General features: G+C 40.4%; 1 protein-coding gene across 2 annotated transcripts in view; it reads left to right on the top strand.

The window, feature by feature from the left end:
• Nucleotides 1-21358, top strand: part of SNX25 (sorting nexin 25) — a 91294-nt gene that overhangs the window by 67927 nt on the left and 2009 nt on the right. For both annotated transcript variants that reach the window (XM_030012624.2, XM_030012619.2), the window contains 7 exons: nt 3302-3433; nt 9317-9457; nt 10061-10174; nt 10719-10883; nt 16396-16513; nt 17739-17805; nt 19706-19887. In XM_030012624.2, coding sequence (XP_029868484.1) covers nt 3302-3433; nt 9317-9457; nt 10061-10174; nt 10719-10883; nt 16396-16513; nt 17739-17805; nt 19706-19887 — 919 coding nt within the window. The remainder of the gene's footprint in view (nt 1-3301; nt 3434-9316; nt 9458-10060; nt 10175-10718; nt 10884-16395; nt 16514-17738; nt 17806-19705; nt 19888-21358) is intronic.

Genomic DNA, 21358 nt, shown 5'->3' with positions numbered 1-21358 from the left:
TGTGAAATAGCACAGCACAATTTCATAATCTCTACGGTTGTGACTGCCTTGCTCAAATAAAGGGGGAAAACAACCCCAAACCTGTAAAAGTGAATTACTTCCTTTATAAGGAGCTAGGAGAAATCTGCAGGGCACTCATCAGACTAAAAATTCTGAGGGATATGAAACTTTGGTGCTCCGGTCTTGGATTAAAAAAGAAAAAATTTTAAAAAATACGCCATTTTTTCTTTACAAAGTGCAACAGTTAAGAAATCTAAGAACATATTCAGGCAGAAGCAAGTGATTTGCATTTGGCTTAGGCCAACTCATTTGCATTGCTACTGAGGATGATATTACACGACTGTTGTTCAGATGCAGCTGGGCCAAGCTTTTCAGGTGTAATGAGATTTGTTGCAAATGGTAGGCAGTGGGTGAACAAGTAGTCAAGGTGTCCCCCTAAAATGGCCTTCTGCTAGGGATGGCAAAAAATGTACCTGGGCATTAGTCGTTGCTCAGGACCTCGGTTCTTCGCACATTTGTTCTTTCACTCAGGGTGAGCGCTAAGATGCTGGTCTGAATAGAAGTTGACACTCCGCTCATTCTGTGCTGCCCCAGCTCTGGGAATAGCTACCTCTAAGAGAAAGATGTGGACAGTAGTCTTTGAGGCCACCCTGGCTAGCTTCATTCCCTCTGTCCCTTCCACATCTCCCTTCTGCCAGAGGTTGCTGCAGACAACTGGAAATGTGTCCGCAGCTGTTCGGGGCTGTCCCGCTCACAGCTGCTGTGCTGCGTGTGTGACCCTAGCTGGCAGAAGATACCTCTTATTTGTCATCCAGTCACTACTGTTTGGAGTGGTGAGAGCACAGGTGTGTCCGTTTTATTTTTTTTTTAATAATGCCTGTATTACTGCAGTAGCATTTACCTGTGGAGCTTTTAAATGGATAGTTAGGGTTGACAGTGTGAGGCCACCTTGTCACGGGGACTTTATTCTTTTCTCCTCTGGATTTGGCAGGTAAAAATTTAGTTCTTGGTCATATAAAATAAAAAATGTTTTTAAAAATTCCACAGTTTTGTGCCATATGAAGGGGAGTGTCATGCACATTTTGTACTAAATTTTTTAACCTCAAGCTGTTCCTGGGTTGTTTTCTCTTTTTCAAATGGCTTTGCTGTGAGACCCATAAAAAACACATATGTACATCTTTAAGTGGCTTCTAGCACCGTGCAACTCAGATGCCAGTCAGTCAAGGAAGAAAACTGCTCATTTGAGGTGCACGTGGAGTGCTGCTAGTCTTGAAAGAAAATGCTCTTTTAATGTAGGGAGAAGTCTTTATTTCAGTTCTTTCTGTGGAATACAGAGAGTAGCAAAGATGACAAGCAGTCTCAGGCAATGTCTCTGACATACAAGGCCCACTGCCATAGAAAATAGTTTGATCTTTGGAGGTCTGTGACTGTGGTGCCACCTCCAGCGCATGTCTCATGCCCGAAGCTCAGCGGCTGTCTCCCTTGGGTCTGTGGGTGCAGTCTCATGCTTTCCTGTGCAACCACAGTAAATGTGCAGGGACCAGATTCTTGCTAGAGTTCAGTCTTGTCGTCCTCAGTAGCAAAGCAAAACCTTAACGTTCCCCACTCAGAGCACTTGCCGGTGCTTGCTAAGCTTTATTTTCAAACAAAACCGTGTGGCACATTTATTGAAATTAAATGGGACTTTACCGAACAGAAAAATGCCTCTGTCGGAAATTGCATGGAAGTTGGAGGGATTTTATGTTAACTTGTTCAGATCTTTCATATTTCCAGTGGACCTGTACCAGGAGTGAACATAAGACTGGCTGAGAAATTGCGAGAGGTGCTTTTACAACCAACTAGTTTTTAAGTTAAAATATGTACCATGGGCAAAAAGAGTTATAAATAGAAAACAAGTACTAAACAAAAGTGAATGTGCTTGTGTATGCGTGAGTTAGGCCCTATCACTTGTTTCTGTAGCACTACAGTTTTACGAAAAGTGCTGTATAACTAAACCTTTATATATTGTTGCATTCACATGGATGGATCCCTTGTATGTTCCCTTTGCATTCTTGGGAAATAATAGCTATATTCTTTCTATACCTAAGCTCTTGGGAAGGTGGGGATTGTACCCCTTCTAAAGTAGTGGGGTTTTCCCTGTATTTTTTTGCTCCTAAAATACTGTCTTTGAAAATATAGACATCTTTGAAACAGAATAATAAAATGGATCCAGTATCATTATAAGTCTCAGTATTTGCTTTATAAGCATAGCAGCTATTTACTTATGATGAAATCTTACCAGTTCTTCTTTATTTATTGATTGTTCCTGGATGCCGCTTATAGGACTCCACGTAAGGTGACTGCAGAGCAATCTGTGTGTGAATAGGAAATACAATAAAATACAAAATTATTCTGAATGTTAGGTATATGCTAGAAGGTTATTATATAGCTGTTGTGTAGATAATATTTCACATCTTACATGAGACAAAAATTTTGAAAAAGGCAGAACTACTGTAGTTCTGTAAAATGTACCACTTGTGATGCCAGTCGTACAACTAAGACTCATGAATTTGACTATGTGGTATTTCATATTTAAAAAAAAAAAGTGTCAGCTTCTTTTGCTGTGTTTCTAATGTCACATCTTATGTATACTTCCAGCTTTTCTTGTCATACTGTCTCCTGGTAGTATGTGTGGTTGCATATATTTTTGCTGATGTGATGAGATACACTATTTCTCCTTTATGAGATTGTGACGGTGAGCTACGTCTTGATGAGAGCATCTTTTTAAATGTGCGCTTTCCAAAATAATAAATCCTTCCTTTTCCAAAACTAAAATGAATTAAGTGGTAACTTCCTAAGTGATTGTTAACATAGCTAAGTTCCTAGAAATTAAATCTATCCCCAGGTTCTTTGGTCCCATCATGTATATCTGAAAATGATAAGGAGGATGTCTTCAGTAATGCGTATTTCAGTAACTGAAATTTCAAGTTTGTATAAAATATATAATGTGTAATACATGTGTGTAATAAATAACCCTATCTGAAGTGCCTTTTATGCTAATAGTGTGATATAGTAACACGTCCTTCTAACTTATTTTTTATTTTGGTATCAGGGTTGACCTTTAAGATTACTGTGTATTCTACAGGTTTATGAGGCATCTTAGATTCTCTCACTTATGATTTTTTTTTTCCTATGTTAATTGTTCTTTCCCTCCCTGCTTTTGTACCTTTTCTCCTTTCTCAATAGCATCCCTAAAGACATAACTAGGCATGTTGCACAAGCTTTTTCACGCCAGTTGTAATCAATAAACTTTCCTCTGCAGATTGTTTCTAAGCTGAAGGATGAAATTACTCTGATGGAGAGAGAGCACAATGACCTTCAGCTGCACATTGCAAGAACGGACTGGTGGTGTGAGAATCTTGGTATGTGGAAAGCCTTCATTGTCTCAGGAGAGGTATGGGTTTTTTATGACTTTTTATCTTCTGGTTCAGTTCAAACTTCTATGAAGAGAAGAAAAAAAACCTGTGTATACTTTCCTTATACCTTTGTGTACACTGTGTATACTTAATATTTACTTGGCAGGGGGAGGAAACCCTAATCTCTTTTGAACTCCTCCTGTGTTCCCCCAGTGACTACTATGATGCATATACAAAATTTCTAGTCCTTAGACACTGTTGTAATGGAGTTACAAAAATACCTGCATGTATGTGAACTGCTTTTGGCATTGGGTAAAATAATTTGCTATCTTAGGGGCATTGTTTTTCATGAGAACTGTCTCTTACTGTGCTATCACACTTGAGTGCAATTGTGTCTCTGCCATGTCTCACAGATGCAGTACTTACACTTTCTGTGTTTTTTATTATTATATTTAACATCAGTACAGTTTCAAGGGACTAGAATACCCAGAAAGAAAGGGCTTTAAATCTGTAAGTTGAAGAAGTTAAATTTTTCTTTTTTTTTCTTTTTTTTTCTTTTTTTTTTTTTTTGTCTTGTTCTGCTCTTCCATTTGGGTGTAGGCAGACAATTGTAGAATGAATGTAATTTAAAAAACCCCAAAACCTGTAATGGAAACAAAAAGCATTACCATCTCATGGCATTGTATTCACATTTGCCATGAAAGGAACCCAATAAATGCTTGTTATGTAGTAACTGTAGGCTCACACCATACGTAAGCAATCTTCTTGACAGTATCACTTCAGAGAATTAAAGATAAATTGGATCTCTACTGGCATGCCTTCTTGTGCTATTAAGAAAATGTTCCTTAAATTAGCGTATGTAGTTTCTTTGAGGTAATTTTTCTTGGAAGAAAAAATTCTGTGCTGTTGAGTTTATTTGCTTGTGTCTTGAGCTCTTGCAAACGGTTGATAGGTCTGTCAATAGTTAAATGCGTTGTCTGTAAAAGAAGACGTAAATCCAACAGGTTAAAAGCTTAAGGTGCCATTTTAAAAACCAAATTCTCAATGTGTAAACATCTGAGTTTGTTTTAATGCTGTTTGCAGGTGACACAGTTGAGAACAGTGATGTTCTTAAGTTGTCTTTAAGAGTTCTCTGTAGCTTTTGAAGTCTGTTTTTAAAAAACAGTAATACCATGTGCAGCAAAACTCTAGACCACCAGCTTTCTGGTGAGGGGCACCGTACAGAACTGCTCAGTGTCTCCCTTATTACCAGATGAGAAGGTGGTTCTGCTAAATAAGAGGGAGTTTGGGAGAGGCTTCTAATTACTTTCTGCCTTAACTATAACTTAGAAGTAGTACTGGATTAGGTAATTAAATGCAGGTTTGCATTAATTGTGCTGTTTGCAGCTCTGTGCTTCAAAGGGTAGGCTGGAGAAAACATTAATGTTGTAGTTATCCATGTTAATTGCTCGGAAATGTTCTGGCTGCAGTTGATGATTTCAGGGGGTATGAGTAGGTGACATTGTCTTCCTAGCTGCAAAATATGCTGTTGCTAATCCTAGCGTGTAGCTCTATGATTTTAGAGAGAGAAAAATGTAGTAGCCCTATGTTTTTTGCAGAAAAGCTTAGTAAAAGTAAATTTTGCTATAGAATTTGAGCTGAAGGTGTAATAGCCTGTCATCAACCTTTTAAACTGATTTACTAAACCAGTAAATAGATAATGCATAAAAAACTAGAATTACTTAAGACTTGGGGAAAAAACTGTGTACAAACTGTTGTTTGCACTCTTAGCTTGGCTCTTTTAGTTGTTATAGTTTTGAGTCGTATAAATGCACTAGCTGTGTATGTATAAAATATATTAAAAAATCAATGTAAATGGTATAACCTACAGGTGTCTTTTGGTAACTGATATTTCTGATAAAACAGTCTTTGGAGACTCAGTGTTTTGGCTGGTTGGTAGAGGTTGAAAAAAGACAGTAAGAAGATGCAGAATGAGGGGACCTACGATAGCAACTTACGTAATTCTGTGAGTCACTTCTCCACGACAGGTATATTCCCTCCCCATACCAGCAGGTATAAAACTTATAGCTCTGTTACCTAACCTGCTCTACTTGCTTTAATGGTTTTGGTTGTATCGTTTCATATTATAGCAGGCGTTCTGCCTCCTCTGTCCAAAGAAAAAAGACTGTTTCAGAACATAACAACTTTTAAAAAATTTATTACTTTCATAAGGAGTGGAGTTTGTAGATTTGAATAAGGTGAAAAAATAGCTTGTCTTACTCATTTAAGTATCTTGGAATTTAGGATGTTTATGCTCAGTGGAAATTAAGAAAATTAGCTTCCTGTGAATTGAGGAAGACAACAGTGTGCCAGATATGCCTTCTGCACAGTCTTTCTATGTTTAAAAGGGACTTTTAAGGGACTTTTTTTTTTTAACAGCAGTCTGGTTAGCCCCTATTTCACCGCTGCATAGCTTGGGTGGGCTGTTTGAGAGAGCTGCTCTGACTGAGGGAAGTTTCTGGTGAGTCACAGAGTTCTTCACTGCCTTAATGACCGGGCTAATTTTTGTTAATGTTTAATCATTCCTGGTGGATGTCTGGACCAGCCCTTATTGCTTCCAATGGGTGATTCATCGACTTTCCTTGGCAGCTTGTTACTTTACTGAACTATTATTACAGTTTTTGCTAATGTTAAGTTTACATTTTACCTACTGCAGCTAATAGCTATACTTTCTCCTGGAATGTATTTAGTAATATTTGTTCCCCCACACTTCCCCCCCCCCCCCCCTCCAATATTTCATTGAATGCTTCTCACTGTTACCACACCACACACCCTGGTAAGAGGTGCTCACCTCTGATGTGTGCCTTCTAGGTTTTATTAATAGATGTAGGTGTGTCAACATCCTTGTTCATATCTCTCTCTATCCGCTTTGGGACTTTTGTGCCTCATAGGGAGAAGGTAGAAATCTTTACCCTTCGTGGACTAGGTATCTGTGACATGCTAGTAGACAGTAAATTCTGAAATAATTAATCTTTACATTGTCTTGAGGCTATGGAGTTGCTGCCAATGCAAAACAATCCCAATAGCCTGAAGCCGCTTTGGGTGCTTGAGGGCTGATTCTGTCCTTGCTAGGTAAGGAGCAGTGAATAACCTGAAAGACTCACGTGTAAGCTGAGGAAGGGGGCTGAGAAAGGTCTGAGTAGGAGACTTGTGGAAATGCCATGCTAGGGGCTAATTCTGAGAGCCCTTGCCCGTGCTGTGAAACGATCAGGGCTGAGACTATCACAGGACCTTTGGACTTGGAAAACCAAACTGCACCACAGATGTTAAGTTTATGCTCATGAAGAGTCAGAGCTGGAAGAGTGTTAGGGTGGTTCTCAGAAAGAACTGGGTGATTTTCAGGATGGGAGTAATAGAAGGGCGGTGACATCTCACAGCATGCGTGGCACGTGAGGTTTGGCCTTCAGCAGGAGCTCTGGGCTTTGGCTCCGACCCGTCGGAGCGCCTTTTGACTGGAGGCAGTAGGTACGCTGGTGGCTTGTCAGATGTGCAGTTCGTCTTGAGTGGGCTGCAGGTGTGAAAAAGGCAAGTGCGGCCCTCGAATACATCAGGAGAGGAGTTTCCATTAGAGACGAAGTGTTACAGGCGCTCTGCAGGTGCTGGGCCATGGTGTTTGAGAAGGGTGGAACTGAATGGATTGAATGAGGAGCTTTTGCCATGAGGAGTGATTGTGAAAGCACTTTAGTTTGCTTACCTAAGCAAAAGGGAGTCGTGGAGGAATAGGACTGTCTATAAAAACACATCAGTAAGGGTAAACATAAGGGAGGGGTGAAGAGTTGTTGGAACAAACTGAAATGAGTTTGGAAATTGAAAGGAAACTTCCAATGACCAGGGTGAGGGTATAGAGCAGACTTTTAGTGTAACAGGGATGGAAACAAAAACTGTTTCACAAGTTTTAATTCATTCATGATAGCAATTGTATGAGATGGTGCCTGTACAGCAAAGGACTAGATCTCCCGGTTTAGAAGACCCCCCAACATCCCATTTTTCTGTGTGTTCTCCAGTTGACTTACTAATTTGGAAAAACAAATGCACAAGTACTTAAGTTGGTCAAAAATTTTGCTTTCTTAAGAAGATCCTGAAGACTTCCAGATATTTGTATGAGGGTATTTGAAGGAAGTTGTAATGTTTCTCCATATAGTAATCAGAATTTAAATGATTTTGCACATGGATCCTAACTTGAAAACAGGAGGACTTAGTACTCTGGTTTCGACAATGTCTTTCCAGAGGGATGACTCTCTCCTGACAATTACAGTTCAGATGACCCTGCACACATGCAAATCCCTGCCCTGGGGATGAATGTGTAATGGAGAATGATACACATGACTCAAATCAGCATTTTCAGCACTGATCTCCCAGTTTTCAAAAGCAACTGCCCGGAGATGTTTGTGAGTCACCTATGAACACAAATCCATTCTAGCTCAGGGGTAGACAGGGCAGGGACTGTCCCAGGAGATCCCAGTCCCTCTGTGCCAGGTCTCTCTGACCTACATTTTGGAGGCTATTCAAGCATCTCTTTCTGCAGTAGTCTGGCAGGAGAAAGGCAGTTCGCCACATAGCTGTGCTGGGAACCAGGCACATTTTCGGACATTTAAGCTGGTGCTTTGTACTCTGTCTGGGTGCTGCTGCAGCTTTTCTTAGAGAGATGTGAAACCTGGGCCTCGGATTGGGTTTCCCAGTAGTCCAAGTGCAGCTTTAGGAGGAGTGCATCTCAGGGAATAGTCTCCATGTAAAGCTCTGAAGAGCCATAAAATATGAAGATACATTTTAGCTGTGTGTCTTGTACAGTGGTGATGTAGCTGCTTGTCAAATTATCTGTCACTAGCATTAAGTGTCCTCAGACCTTTACAGGCTTCTCAGAAAATGTGTCATAATTATATGAATTTTAAAGTTTATTCTTAAATAGCCTTTAAAAAAAAAAAGCCCCAAAAGCGTAGAAGTTATTACTTTCCTTAAAAAGATTGTGTGAGAGTGGCATTTTGTAATTACTTTTCTGTTATTTGCATGTATATTAAGACAAGTATTTGAGAGTTTGGCTTGGCCAAAAAAAGCTATGTATGCATTACCCTTATTTGCCTTTCATAATCTATTTAGCTGTCTCTTTAAAATAAGTAAACAAAAATCTGTTACCATTAGGACATAAGGGTGAAATTCTGGGTAGCTCATCAAATTAAGAAATAATATGGTCACACTGCTGCAGTCGTCTCAAGTCACTTCTTTGCTGTAGTTTTGCCATTTGCACAATGTGGTTAATCACTCCTCCTTCCTCTGGCTGTCGTACAGCTTGATTCATTAGTATTTCTGTAAAGCTGTGAGCTTCTCGGAAATAAACGCTGCGTGGGTACCACGCGTTCTGTGCGTGCAGAATAGCTCGAGCGAGCAGAGAAGTCGCTCTGAGACGGCACCAGCTGCTGCGGGGCCCAGCTGCAGAGCTGCTGCGCCCGGCGTGTGGGTGAGCCTCGGCACGAGCACTAGGAGAGAAGGGTGGGAATAATGGGAGAACAGTCAGGAACATGCAGACGAGAGAGGTGGAGTATTGGTAAGCAATCAGAAAGTGATGTGGTAGCTACCTTAAAAACTGAAATAATACATGCAGCTGTTTGAAGAAGACACGCCAGGGAGATGTGATTGCTGACGGACAGCATTGCAAAGCTGTATGTAAAGTGTAATCGTGGCTAGCTGGAGGACTGATTCAGGACTGACGTACCATTTTGGGTAAAGTTTTGTCCATCAAGGGTATTGCTCCATCTGTAGCCTTCAGACGGCAAGAGAAGGATGGGACATGGATGATGGAATTTGTGAGCCAGTCATCTGGCAGCCCAAATGTTCCGCTGTTTGCTTTCAAAGTGGCATACCTTATCTGTTGGTTTCTTTCCCACAAGGTTTTAGAAGAGAATGGAGAACAAGTGCCCTGTTACTCTGTCATGGTCAGTTTACAAGAAGTTGGTGGAGCTGAAACTAAGAACTGGACTGTTCCCAGGAAGCTCAGTGAGTTTCAGAACCTACACCGGAAACTCAGTGAGGTATGAATTTCAGTTAGGGGAGGGAGAAGATGCAAAACGCTAAAATTTGTCACTGATGCTTGGAGAGGGAAAAAAACAGATAAAAATTTAATATTGCCAGTTTTTATGCCAGCCTTCGGCTTTTTGCCTTTTAGAGCTAGTTTTCTATCTGCATATTTCTGGCCTCAGCCAGATGCTTATAAAATGTGTTTATAATTTTTTTTTATTTCTTTTTTTTTCCTTAATAATGACTCTTTCACTGGACTAACCCAATGTCAAAATGGTATATGCTCTGCACTGTCATGCAAGAGCCTGCTTTAAAAACTAGATTTTGTTTCTGGCTTCCAGGGGGGTATTAGAAAAGACAGCTTTTGGGGACAGAGAAGGTTTCCTTTTACAGTGCTTTAACCTTTCTGTCTGGTAAGTGGTAGATAATGAAGGTGCTGTGAAGGGAAAGGGTTTAGATGTGTGAGCCCATAGTGTGTAAGGGAGGGTGTTTTTCAAGGTGTTGAGAGGGGTATGGAAGGGCGATGAGAGTACAAAGGAGTCTTTTCATCTCTGTTCTGAAACACCTGTGTTTTTCTGCACATGTATGTTAAGTGAGCTCTCCTTTCTCCTACACAGTGTTTTCCATCATTAAAGAAAGTTCAGTTGCCTTCCCTCAGCAAGCTGCCCTTCAAATCCATAGACCAGAAATTCATGGAGAAATCCAAGAACCAGCTTAATAACTTTCTGCAGGTAAGAAAACAAAGACAAAACCAACATGTCTAAACAGGAGAATTGAGTCATGCCACTGGAGTAGATGTTGTCTCTCTATTGACTGAAGAGAGAGCCTAGAACAAATCGGTCATATGTAAGGTTTGACACTATAAATGCCAAAGTTGTCCAAAATGCCCGAAGTTGAGATGAGTTTGGCTGATAGTAACTGTTCCTCTAGTGGTAAGTTATTTAAACTTTGATTAATTAAGAAATAGTAAATAATGAATCCTGTAATTGCCACCTTTAACTACAACACTTCACAACAAACTTCTTACAAATTAGAACTATTTTTATTTAAAAAGAAAGCTGTAAGATTAAAAATTTGAATCTTAGTAATTCTAATACTTTAGAACTAGCTTCTTAAAGTATCTTTGAAGTATCTGAGAGAGACATGGATTTTTTTTTTCTCACTCTACCTCTGAGCCATGTCTTAATCAGTTTTATGGGATGGCCTGACAATGTTGTTCCGTAACAAGAAATATTCAATTGATGTGTTGTTTCTGTCATTATTTTTCTCTCATAGAAATTGCTCTCTGATGAAAGACTCTGCCCGAGTGAAGCACTTTACGCCTTCTTGAGCCCTTCCCCAGAGCACCTCAAAGTTATTGATGTGCAAGGAAAGAAGTCCTCTTTTTCACTCTCCTCATTTCTAGAACGACTTCCTGGTGATTTGTTTTCTCATCAGGAGGTAAGTGGTAGAAAAGTAATCTTCCCAGATTTAATTATATATCCAAAGTAAGCAGGGAGAGCCATTAATATAATGTATTTGAATGGCAGGTAATATTGGAAGACATTTCCAAAGGTCATTTTTAATTTACTGTAAGTGAACAAATAGTCAGAAATAAGAGCTGTCTATGAACTTAAAAGGTGTTTATTAATACAATAAGTTTCCTGCCCTTTGATAAATATATATAGGCAAATGTGTAACGTATCATGAATAAATGAATTGCAGTCCACGTGGGATTGTTTTTTTGGGTTGTTTTTTTTTTTTTTCCATAGCAGAACTTCTCACTATTTGTGCTCTAGACATGCATATTTCAGAGGGTTTTTGACAGGTAAAAATAATTCTCTCTTAGGAATCTTCTCTTGGCAGGGAACAGCTGTGTGTCCTTAATAATATCTGGACAACTTCTGAAGCAAAGCTAGTTTTGACAAAGAATTTTGGCAAGTGGTACAGGCTCACTGAGCGAATTTGCAAATACAGGCGGGAGCCCATGTGGACAAACCAGTTGAAGAATTTGATACTAAGCCACAAAAACCCATTGTCTCTCAAAATGCAGTGAAGAATCGATTAGTGACTAAAATTGACCATAATTACTTGGCGCTCTGTTCTGTGTGGTTCATGTTGCAGATATGCATCCTCCAAGGAGCTGTTTCTATTCCCCTTTTTAGTTATACGTTAGATGAAATACTTGTTTTCTTACATGCTGTAGTTATCTGCAGTGGATGGGCCTTCTGTAGGATAAATGGAGTTTGGGGAACTTGGACAGTTCTAGCCTGTTAATAGGCAAAAAAGTGGTCTTGCAGCTCTCAGGAATAAGAAAATCCTATATATTTTAATTTTTCAGAATTGCACTGTGTTTTCACCTAGATGCTGAATGTATATGTCTCATTTCAGAGTAATAAATATAAAGAAAGTTTGAGAAACTAATTTTACAGTTCAATAGAAGTACTACAGTTCTAAAAATGAAAGTGCATTCACTAAAATGACTGTTAGGTAGAAGTAGCATAAAAGCATAGAAGCATGAAGCTATTTGTATTTCACTATTTAATTGAAAAACATCCTCAAGAAAAAAGCCAGACTGCACATATATTGTATTACGTGAGTGTGTAGGAGGATGTAGTTAGGAAATATGGGAGAAGGAAAGGGAGTTTGTAATAAGAGTGCGTGAGAGGAGAGAGAACAAAGAAATGAAGCAGAAATGAAGCAACTGGTACTGAAAAACTGAAGGAAGTCAAGCAAAAAATGCCCAGAGAATGTGGCAACAGAGGAGTTGGAACATAACTTCTTACTCAGTTTAAATTTAATACTGTCTGTTACTTGTGGGACTAGGAGCTTAATTTTGGCTAGACTGTATTATGCCAGGCACTGTGCAAATGCAGACAAAGACCATCCTGCTTCACATCCACTTTCCCTCTCCTCTCCCCTCCTTCCCTAAGCTTAAACATAAGATGAGACAACAGAATACAGATGGAGGGAGTATAGGAAACTGTTAGACCCTCTGAATCAGTATGGCAAACATTAGTCCTAGTTTAAAAATAATGATAACTTTAAGTGGAGGAGGGGCATTGTGAGGTGGTCTGGGATCAGCTCTGATTTTTCTTGGACACCCTTGTCTTTCAGTGTGAGCTTTAGATCAGCTCAGTCTTGCCCAGTGATAGCATTTTGGATAATGTACTAAAGCAGTTAAACTAGGGTTAAATCATTTGGTACAAGGTCATTAATGAAGTTAGTTGTGTTAAACCACACATTACAAAGCTGTTACAGTTGTGTTCTCTTTGTAACTAAGATTTCCTGGTTTAGTTTGTACTTTGGACTTTGTAAAAGAGAATGCTCTTGTACAGCGCTCTCTTTGTCTTTTACATCTCGTCTCACACTTTTCAAATATGTGTTAGAGTAACAATATTACCTCTTGAGTGCTATTTTCTGGATTAGATATAGCAGCAATTTCAGATCTCTCATATATACAGCTCCTTGGACAGGGCTAGCTTTAGCACATATTTCTTAGCTCGCAAGACCAAGACCAAAACCAAATCAGGGGAAAAAATGCAGTTGATATCATCTAGAGGAAGGGCTTTTAGGTTTATGAAGCATTAATGGATAGAAAATGCACTGTGCTATAAGAATTTACACTTCTCATTACATTTTCTAAATTATAGGGGATTCACTGAACAGCAGAAAAACAGAGTGGGGACCTCGGAGAGGTCATTGGGTTTACCTTCCTGCTCAAGCAGACTCAACTGTACCAGCAAAATTCTTGGCACGTGTTTGTCTAATGCGTGTTTAAACCTCTGATAACTGATGTTCTCTAGCCAAGCAAGGCAGCGTATCCTGGTTCTTAGCTATCTTCAAAGTTAGAAGGCTTTTCTTGCTGTCTAACCTAAATCTCCCTTCTTTAGCCAGCTAGCTCTTGTCCTGTCTGCAGCAAACACAGAACAGTTTGGGTTAAGATCATCTCAGTTATCAGGAGTTACTACTTTCCTTTTGTCCTTTATTCTTTTGTTTCTCAGACTGAGCAGCCCCAATTTCTTCTAGTGTTTTGTTAGGTTATGTTTTATTTAGTTCTTATGGTTTTATGTGGTTATCCGTATTTTTCTTGCAAATGTGGTGACTAAAATTTGAAACATAATGCACCCACTAGGTTTTCCTATTCCCATGTATGAAAATAATTTTTATATCTATATGTGTGTCCTGGTTAATCCCAGCCAGAAACTAAGCACCACGCAGCTGCTCACTTACCCCCCCCCCCCCCCCCCCGTCCCTGGTGGGATGGGGGAAAGAATCGGAAGGAAAAAGGTAAAACTCGTGGGTTGAGATAAGAACAGTTTAATAGAACAGAAAGGAAGAAGCTAATAATGATAATAATAACAATAATAAAATGACAATACTAATAAAAGGATTGGAATATACAAAACAAGTGATGCACAATGCAATTGCTCACCACTCACCGACCGATGGCCAGGTAGTTCCTGAGCAGCGATCCCCCCAGGCCAACTCCCACCAGTTTATGTAGTGGGCATGACGTCACGTGGTATGGAAAATTGGCCAGTTTGGGTCAGCTGTCCTGGCTGTGTCCCCTCCCAGCTTCTTGTGCCTGGGCATGAGAACCTGAAAAATCCTTGACTTAGTCGAAACACTACTTAGCAACAACTGAAAGCATCAGTGTGTTATCAACATTCTTCTCATGTTGAATCCAAGCCATAACACTATACCAGCTACTAGAAAGAAAATTAGCTCTGTCCCAGCCGAAACAATGACAGTGTGTATGTATATCATACAAACAATGTTTGTGCTTAAACATCATGGTATTACACTTGCCTTTTCCACAGCAGTATGGCCCTGGGATCTTTTTCTGTAGTCTTACCAATATCAATTGTTTCATTTCCTGCATTTGCATAGTGAGTTATTGCTGCTTTGCATTTGTCTTTATCAAACTGCACCCCGTGGGCTCAACTACAAATTCAGTAAGCATATATTCTGTTCTGTTGCCCAAGTGCTTAATGAAAATACGGAACGATGCCTACTATGAAAAAATAAATAAAACATAATTTCATTAAAATAACGAAGGGCCAAGAAGCCTGTTGACCAGAGGAAGACAGTGAGCAGACTGGAGTTTGCTTTAGACTGTGTCCCTGGAGAAAACTCTCTTCATCGTCTGAATTTGTGTGCTTGTGTGGTAACATGGGTAATGATTTGTGGTTTTCTGGTGTGGCATTTCTTGTCATTATGGTGTGGCTTTTTGTTCCCTGCCCTTGGTCACAGCTTAGCCTAACATTAGCAAAAGCTTTCAAAGCTGGGGACTCATCAAGCTGTGGAAGTCGGTAAACAGGGGAGTCTACGTGGACGTTTACAGTGCACTTCAGTGCTGTGGGTTTTTTTCTTTTGTTTTTCTGGTTATTAGGAGAGAAGCAGCATCTTGAGCAGTGCTAGAGAAAATGTCAAATGGGACACAGGAAGTGAAGGGTACAGGATGTATGTGTTGGAATATGCAATACTGTGGAGTTATTTATTTATAGACTGCTATGCAGTGCCACGCCTGGAGAAGACTCGGGGACTGGAACCCAAAGTCAATGATGGGTTTTAGAACAGCATTTGGAGGGCATGAGGAAGGAGTAAGACAAACTGATGTACAGCTGAGACACTGTAGGATACTCTCTGTATAGCAGGGTTCAAATGACAGGCGAGGGGTGACTGAATAAGGCCAAGAAAGACACCAAAATAATGCAAGAGAAATAGAGCCATGAAGCAGGTTTTCCAGACTAGATGATGGCGGGGGAGGGGGGGGGGGAAGCAGTATTAGATGATGGAATGATAAGGAAGAAAGGAAGGCAAAGGAAGAGATGACGGATTTCTTTGAAAACCAGGGCTGAAGAAAGAAAACTTGTCTGCGCACCATTCTTGACCGTTCCTGAGCCAGAGACTGGGGCATTGCAGCAGCCTCAGTGGGGGTCAGGTCTACCTCACTGCAGCTTTGCTCTAAGCATAGGCAGGCAGGAGAAAATCCAGGAAAGCAAAGGGATGTGCTGGCTGCCACAAGTAATGGTAGGTAGGTGGTTTAGTCCTGATCCAGAAGCAGATCTTCATGATACTGAGAAACAACCTGCTCTTCATTCTTCAATAAATGGTACTGCCAAAACCGAGGTGGTTCAATAAAGTCTTCTGTAAGTCTATTCTAACTCTGCTCCCTTCGGTACCCTGAGCTTGGGTATCCTTAGGCTCATGTCACCGAGTATCACCACATTATGTTTTTGCCTGGGACTGGTACTCATTAATGGTGCTTGTATTTGCAGTGGTCAGTTCCTCTTCCACTGCTTACTGGGAGGACAACTTGCTAGTGCCTGATCCAACTGAGTAGCTTCATCTGTGCAAGGCACTGCCTGCTCTCCAGGGGAGCCAGCTACCTGCTTCTCCCTGTGCAATAACCAGATTCTCCCCATTTCTTCCTAGCTGCTTGTGTTGCAAACAGCTCCAGCTGGCTAGCTCCCCATCCCGCGTGTCCTTCATGGGTGTTGTGGCAGAGGAGGCTTTGCGGTCACACACACCTCTGAGTGCAGTCTCCTCCTTGCAGCTCTCGCCCGCGTCCTAGCAGTACATGGCTCCCACATCGCCTGCTTTCCCTTGCCCAGCTGGTGTTGCCAGGGCAGTAGAGGCAGTGGACCCTGCAAGTCTGGGCAGATCCACCCAACACTGAGGTGCTTACTGGGGCAAGGCTGCAGGCAGAAGATCTAGCAGCGGTGGTGACTCTAGCAGTACTGAGCGTCCCCATCGCTCTGGTCCGGTGGGAAGGGCAATCCCTTCTCAGAATCCCTGGTGAGGCTCCTGTTTGCCGGATCCTGCCAGCAGCAGCGTTGCTGGCTCTAATGCCTGTTCTTGAGATGGCTGGCTGTGCTCCTTCCCCAGAGGATGGCAGTAACTAAATCCATTCTGGAAGAGGGATGGGGAACCACAGTGCATACCCATGTTGTGTCTCTCTTCCTAGGAAGAAACGGAAGAGGATAGTGATCTGTCGGACTACGGAGAGGAGGTGGATGGGAAAAGGGACTCTCTTGCTGAACCATGTTTCATGCTGATTGGAGAGATTTTTGAGCTGCGAGGAAGTAAGCTGTAAACGTGCTTATTTGCTAGTGGAATCTGTTGGCCAAGAAATCTGGGGCACTTCGTAATTCAGATTTTTCTGCTGCTTCAATAAATGGAAATGTTCTTGCAATCTATGTAGCCAATTTGTTTGGAACAGAGCTCTTCTTCAGTAGTTTATGACTTTGGTGCTTTCATTCAGAAGTGAAATTCCAATATAACATTGCAGTAAAAATGTAACTGGTAAGGCAGAGCTTTTGCATTCAATGTTCTTAAGTTTTTCATTTAAAAAAAAATTCTGGAAAAAACAGGAAAGTACAAAAGCATGTTTTCTGTAAATAGCCTGCATGTTAGAATGTATGAATTATGAGGAAGGAAAGATGGCTTTATGAAAGAACATGTCACTGACAAAGCAACATAATTTTAATGTCCATTTTAAGTGTATTATGTATGCATTGTAGTTCTACAATTTGTACAGTGGAAAAAATGCTAGAATCGTGGCATCTTTCAGTACCAGACTTTTTTCTTTTTTTCCCCCTCCATTACGTAACTGAATGGTGGTAATAAAGAAAACTACTTTTGTTTCTATTTGAATGTGCAGCCACGCTTGACGACCTATGAAATTATTTGCAGGGTAACTATTACAAAATGCAGCACCTTCCAAAGATGGCAGATGTATCTTCCAAATACAGACTTTCTTGTGCTGGTGGTGAACAGCGTGAAAGAAAGATTAACCAGTAGTTACTAGGAAGCACTCACATTTGTTTCCTTTATTTGTAATGAAAAGCTAACTGCTTGGTTTATTTGAGTGAAAATGTTTTCAGAATTTTAATGATGCTGCTGTGTGTACCACATTGTACTAGTACGTATGAAAAGAGTGTGAATTTTGAGGGGTTTTCTTTTTTCTAGTAGAAAAAGGGGTTGGGGTAGTTGTATGGCTCAGTAAACTTGAAATATTCTTAAACATAAAAGTTCACAGTATAAACTACAAATGCATATTACAGATATGTTTATGTAATCTGCAAGACTTAAAAACCATATAGCAAACAGTACAGGGAAAGCAGTCAAGAAAAATGAGACCCATGTACAATTAGTGAAATCTTATAAAGGATTATAACAGATATGTTTACTGTAGGGGTGGGGTGGGTTTTTTTGGCAGGGTGGGGGGAAGGTTTTGGACATGATCACGGGTTCCCTAATGTTATTAACCTCTTGATCTTTATTTTCTGTCATTTTTCATTGTTCTAGTGTTCAAGTGGGTCAGAAAAACATTAATTGCACTAGTACAAGTCACTTTTGGAAGAACTATCAACAAGTAAGTAGCTGTTACTTTAACTGAAGCTACATTGTTGTTCTATGAAAAAAAGGCTGAGAGCAGAATTGTCAAAAAAAACCAAAAAACCCTGGACATTCTCTTGTATGTGATAATCTGCGTTTGTTTTCCACAGCTCAATTACAAATATGTTGTGTTGATTAGAGAAGACACAGATATGTGAATTATCTTTTTCCTTATTTTTTTCCCCTACACAGGGCTTTGCTTTTGGAAGAACAGAGTATTTCATGGGATTTCATTTTATACATATATGTGTATATATGTGTGTGTGTGTATATATATATACACATATATACATACATATATGTATATAATGAGTTCCGTTTTCTGAACGGCCTGGCTCTGAATGGCTCTTATTAGTTTGTACTTTATCTTACAGTCTCATGAAGATTTCTGACAGATCTGAAACTAGGTTTCCGTTTTCAGTAATTTCTTTAGAGAAATATGTATTTGATTTGAAAGTGACTGAAGTAATGTTTGTACATGATGAGAACCATTAATTTATAACATGAAACCTGTACACATGTAACAGTGATGTGTTTTCAGAAAGGTGTTTTTCTGTATCATTTGAAGACATGTCTGCCAAGTGAGGCCTGGACTAGGCTATGAAGGAAGCGTGCGTGTCTGTACACACCTTTCACGTGGAAAGCTGTATCACTGGTCAGAAAAATTTTGGCAAAGTATTCCTTTTCTTGTCAGATACAAAAGCCTACAGTAAAACTCGATTCAATAGAGCAGACGATTGATACAAACACATTTCCCATGACTCTTCAATCAGTACTGATGCTCTTGCGCATGCTGTTTTTCTTGTGAAAGTCTGTGAATCTGTGATTTCTGTAGCACATTCACTTAGACAAAGGGCCCCTGAGAATCTGATGAAATGCATTATTTTGCTTTGGCGTAGCAGTGGGACTATTACTCAGGTAAGTGTCACAGCCCAGAAATCCTACCAGCAGAACAGGCTGTTCCTTTGTCCAGTCAGTGACTAAATTTGCACATGCGGGCATGGCTTTTAAAACCTCCCATGTATGTTATGTAGCAGTAAATTGGACAAGAAGTGATGGCAAGTCACGCAGTTGACTCCCGGTGAACTGAGGGTATCTGATGGTATCCATTCACTGAGTTTTAAATTGATTGGTTCATTTGTTCACACGCTGCTAATAACTGGCATGAAAGACACCTGAGAGAGGATAGAGAGAGAGAGAGAGTGTGTGTGTGTAAGCATAGCCTGCATGCAAAGTTGCTGTATAGCTTTTTACATGTTGGTTGAATTTTTACATTTATTGATTCTAAGGGTTTTGGCTGTACTGTGGCACAGTTGGGCAGTACTGCCTGGAGCCTGCTGTCTACCTCAGACTCTTGGTGCCGAAGGCTACAGTGAGTGCCTGCAGCCACAGGAGGCTGCCGTCTCCATTTGTAATCCCTTCACTAATGTGCTGTTGGTATCTGAGGGGACTTACTGCGCTTTTATCAAAACTTCATCTGTTTTTATCCCACCAGGCACATCTGTGCATGCAACCAGTTTGGAGTTCACTACTATTCTTTAGCTGATTTTTATGCGTTTACCCGGTGAGGCCTTTGTACTGCCCATCCTTGAAATATATACACATTTCAGTGTAGTATTTGTAATTTGTAATATGTGTTTGTGGACTACATTGAAATGTAGCTTTCTTCACATCTCAGATATCTGGGGTGACCTAGATCCTAGAGTACCCAGAGCTGAATACGACTTGCTGTGATGCTGGTGAAATCACCTCAGATAAATTGGGATAATTACATGAAAACGAGCATCGCTTCCACTACTTCAAGGAGTAAAAAGAATAAATCTGCATAAAATGTGAAAGACCAGCTCTGATGTGCTCCCTTCTACACTGCTTTACAGGCAGATCCGTGACACTGTACACTGGATGTTCAGTGAACCAATGCTTGTTTACTACATCGGTGTGTTTCGAGATGCTTTTTGGCCAAATGGGAAATTAGCACCACCACCGAGAGCCAAGAGCGACGAACAAAAGCAAGAGACAAAACAGAGGGCACAGCAAAAACTACTTGAAAACATTCCAGGTGAGATCACTTTCATTCTGCTTAATCGTGGATTTAATAGCTGGTGAGGAAACTGGTTAATCAAATAGTGTTCTGCTGCATTTTAGATTTTTCCTGTAGAGTTGTAAATTATGGTTATTTGCATAAATAAGGATAACTTTGGCCTTATTCTTTGCCTCTCCTGTCAGTCTGGTAAAGAGCATGGTCAGGTATTATTTGTGGATGCAAAATCCAGTATCGCTGTACTTCTGTACGTCATAATTCATCACGGAACTTAAGTTAAGTCGACTCTCTCTGCTGGTTCTCTGTGAGCAAATACCAGCTGGTTCTGCTACCTGGCACTACTCAGAAAACAGGGCGAGTGGCACCACCCCAATTACTTCTTTCTCTTATATTTCAAAATCGAAGAAGGAGGTCTACCCGTGCTGTCAGTGTTGTGTGTTGCTGTCTGTTTCTGGTAAGAGGTTTCAGGGCACTGAATGTTAGAGGGACCTGCAGCCTGGACAGAAGCATCCTAGATCGGGTGGGATTTCCAGCACTTTGTCTGCCCTTACCTCCCAAGCCCCGGCAGCTTCCTCTTCAGCTTGCACGTTTCTGGGGCACGTTTCTGAGATGCTCCATCCTGTCCCATTCACAGGACAGGGAGTCCAGTTACATAATTCTGAATCTTCAGAGATCACATAAACCTATCTGGGAAGAACCAAAATAATTCCATTTAGCCCTTGGAAATGTGCTTAAACATAGCTTGAATGCCTTTTATCTCCCCTCCATCTGAATGGAATGTACTTTAATGAGCTATTTTATGGCTTCACAGAGATATATCATACCCCCTTGCATTAGGTTGGTTAATCAACTTTTACTCCGAAAATAGCAGCAGGTATGCACGCAAAATATTTGTCATTTGATGTGTAAACAATCCTCTGTTTACTCCCTTCGTTACATACTCGCCTACTTACCTAGTATAGCCTTCCATAGTTGATTTGTGGTTTTGTTTGTTTCTGAGTTTGGAGAGATATGTCAGGACATAGCCGAATGCACTTTAAATTAACGATGAAGCATTGGATCACTATTCTCTAATTTAATCCAAAACGTAAATAATTGGCTTAGAATTATCTGCTTACTTGTGGGAAGTATTTTCTGTGAAGATTGAGAGGCAATTAAAGGGCTCAATCTGTTTTAACTGTTGTAGGAGTTCTGTCTCTGTGGCTGAAGGTGCATTTAAGTGAATGGTTTAATAATGTATGACATTAGACTTGACTCTGTGAGGTGAACTGCCTAAAAGGCATACTATATATCATGTTAAAACACTAAAAATGTTGTCATTGAGATGTATACACTATTATTAACTTGAGAATAAGGGTATCTTTTCAACCTGTGACCTAAGTTACCTGTGTGTTTAAAAGGCTGGTGAATGGGGACCGTGTACCTTGCAGCCAAGGGCCGTGAAGTGCAGTGGTTTGGTTTCCCCTCCTTTATGGGCAGCGGCGTTAGC

The sequence above is a fragment of the Aquila chrysaetos genome, chromosome 1 (genome assembly GCF_900496995.4).
Source record: "Aquila chrysaetos chrysaetos chromosome 1, bAquChr1.4, whole genome shotgun sequence".
In the NCBI taxonomy this organism is placed as follows: domain Eukaryota; kingdom Metazoa; phylum Chordata; class Aves; order Accipitriformes; family Accipitridae; genus Aquila; species Aquila chrysaetos.
Note: the sequence above shows the minus strand (reverse complement) of the source record. Positions and strands in the feature narration are given on the sequence as shown.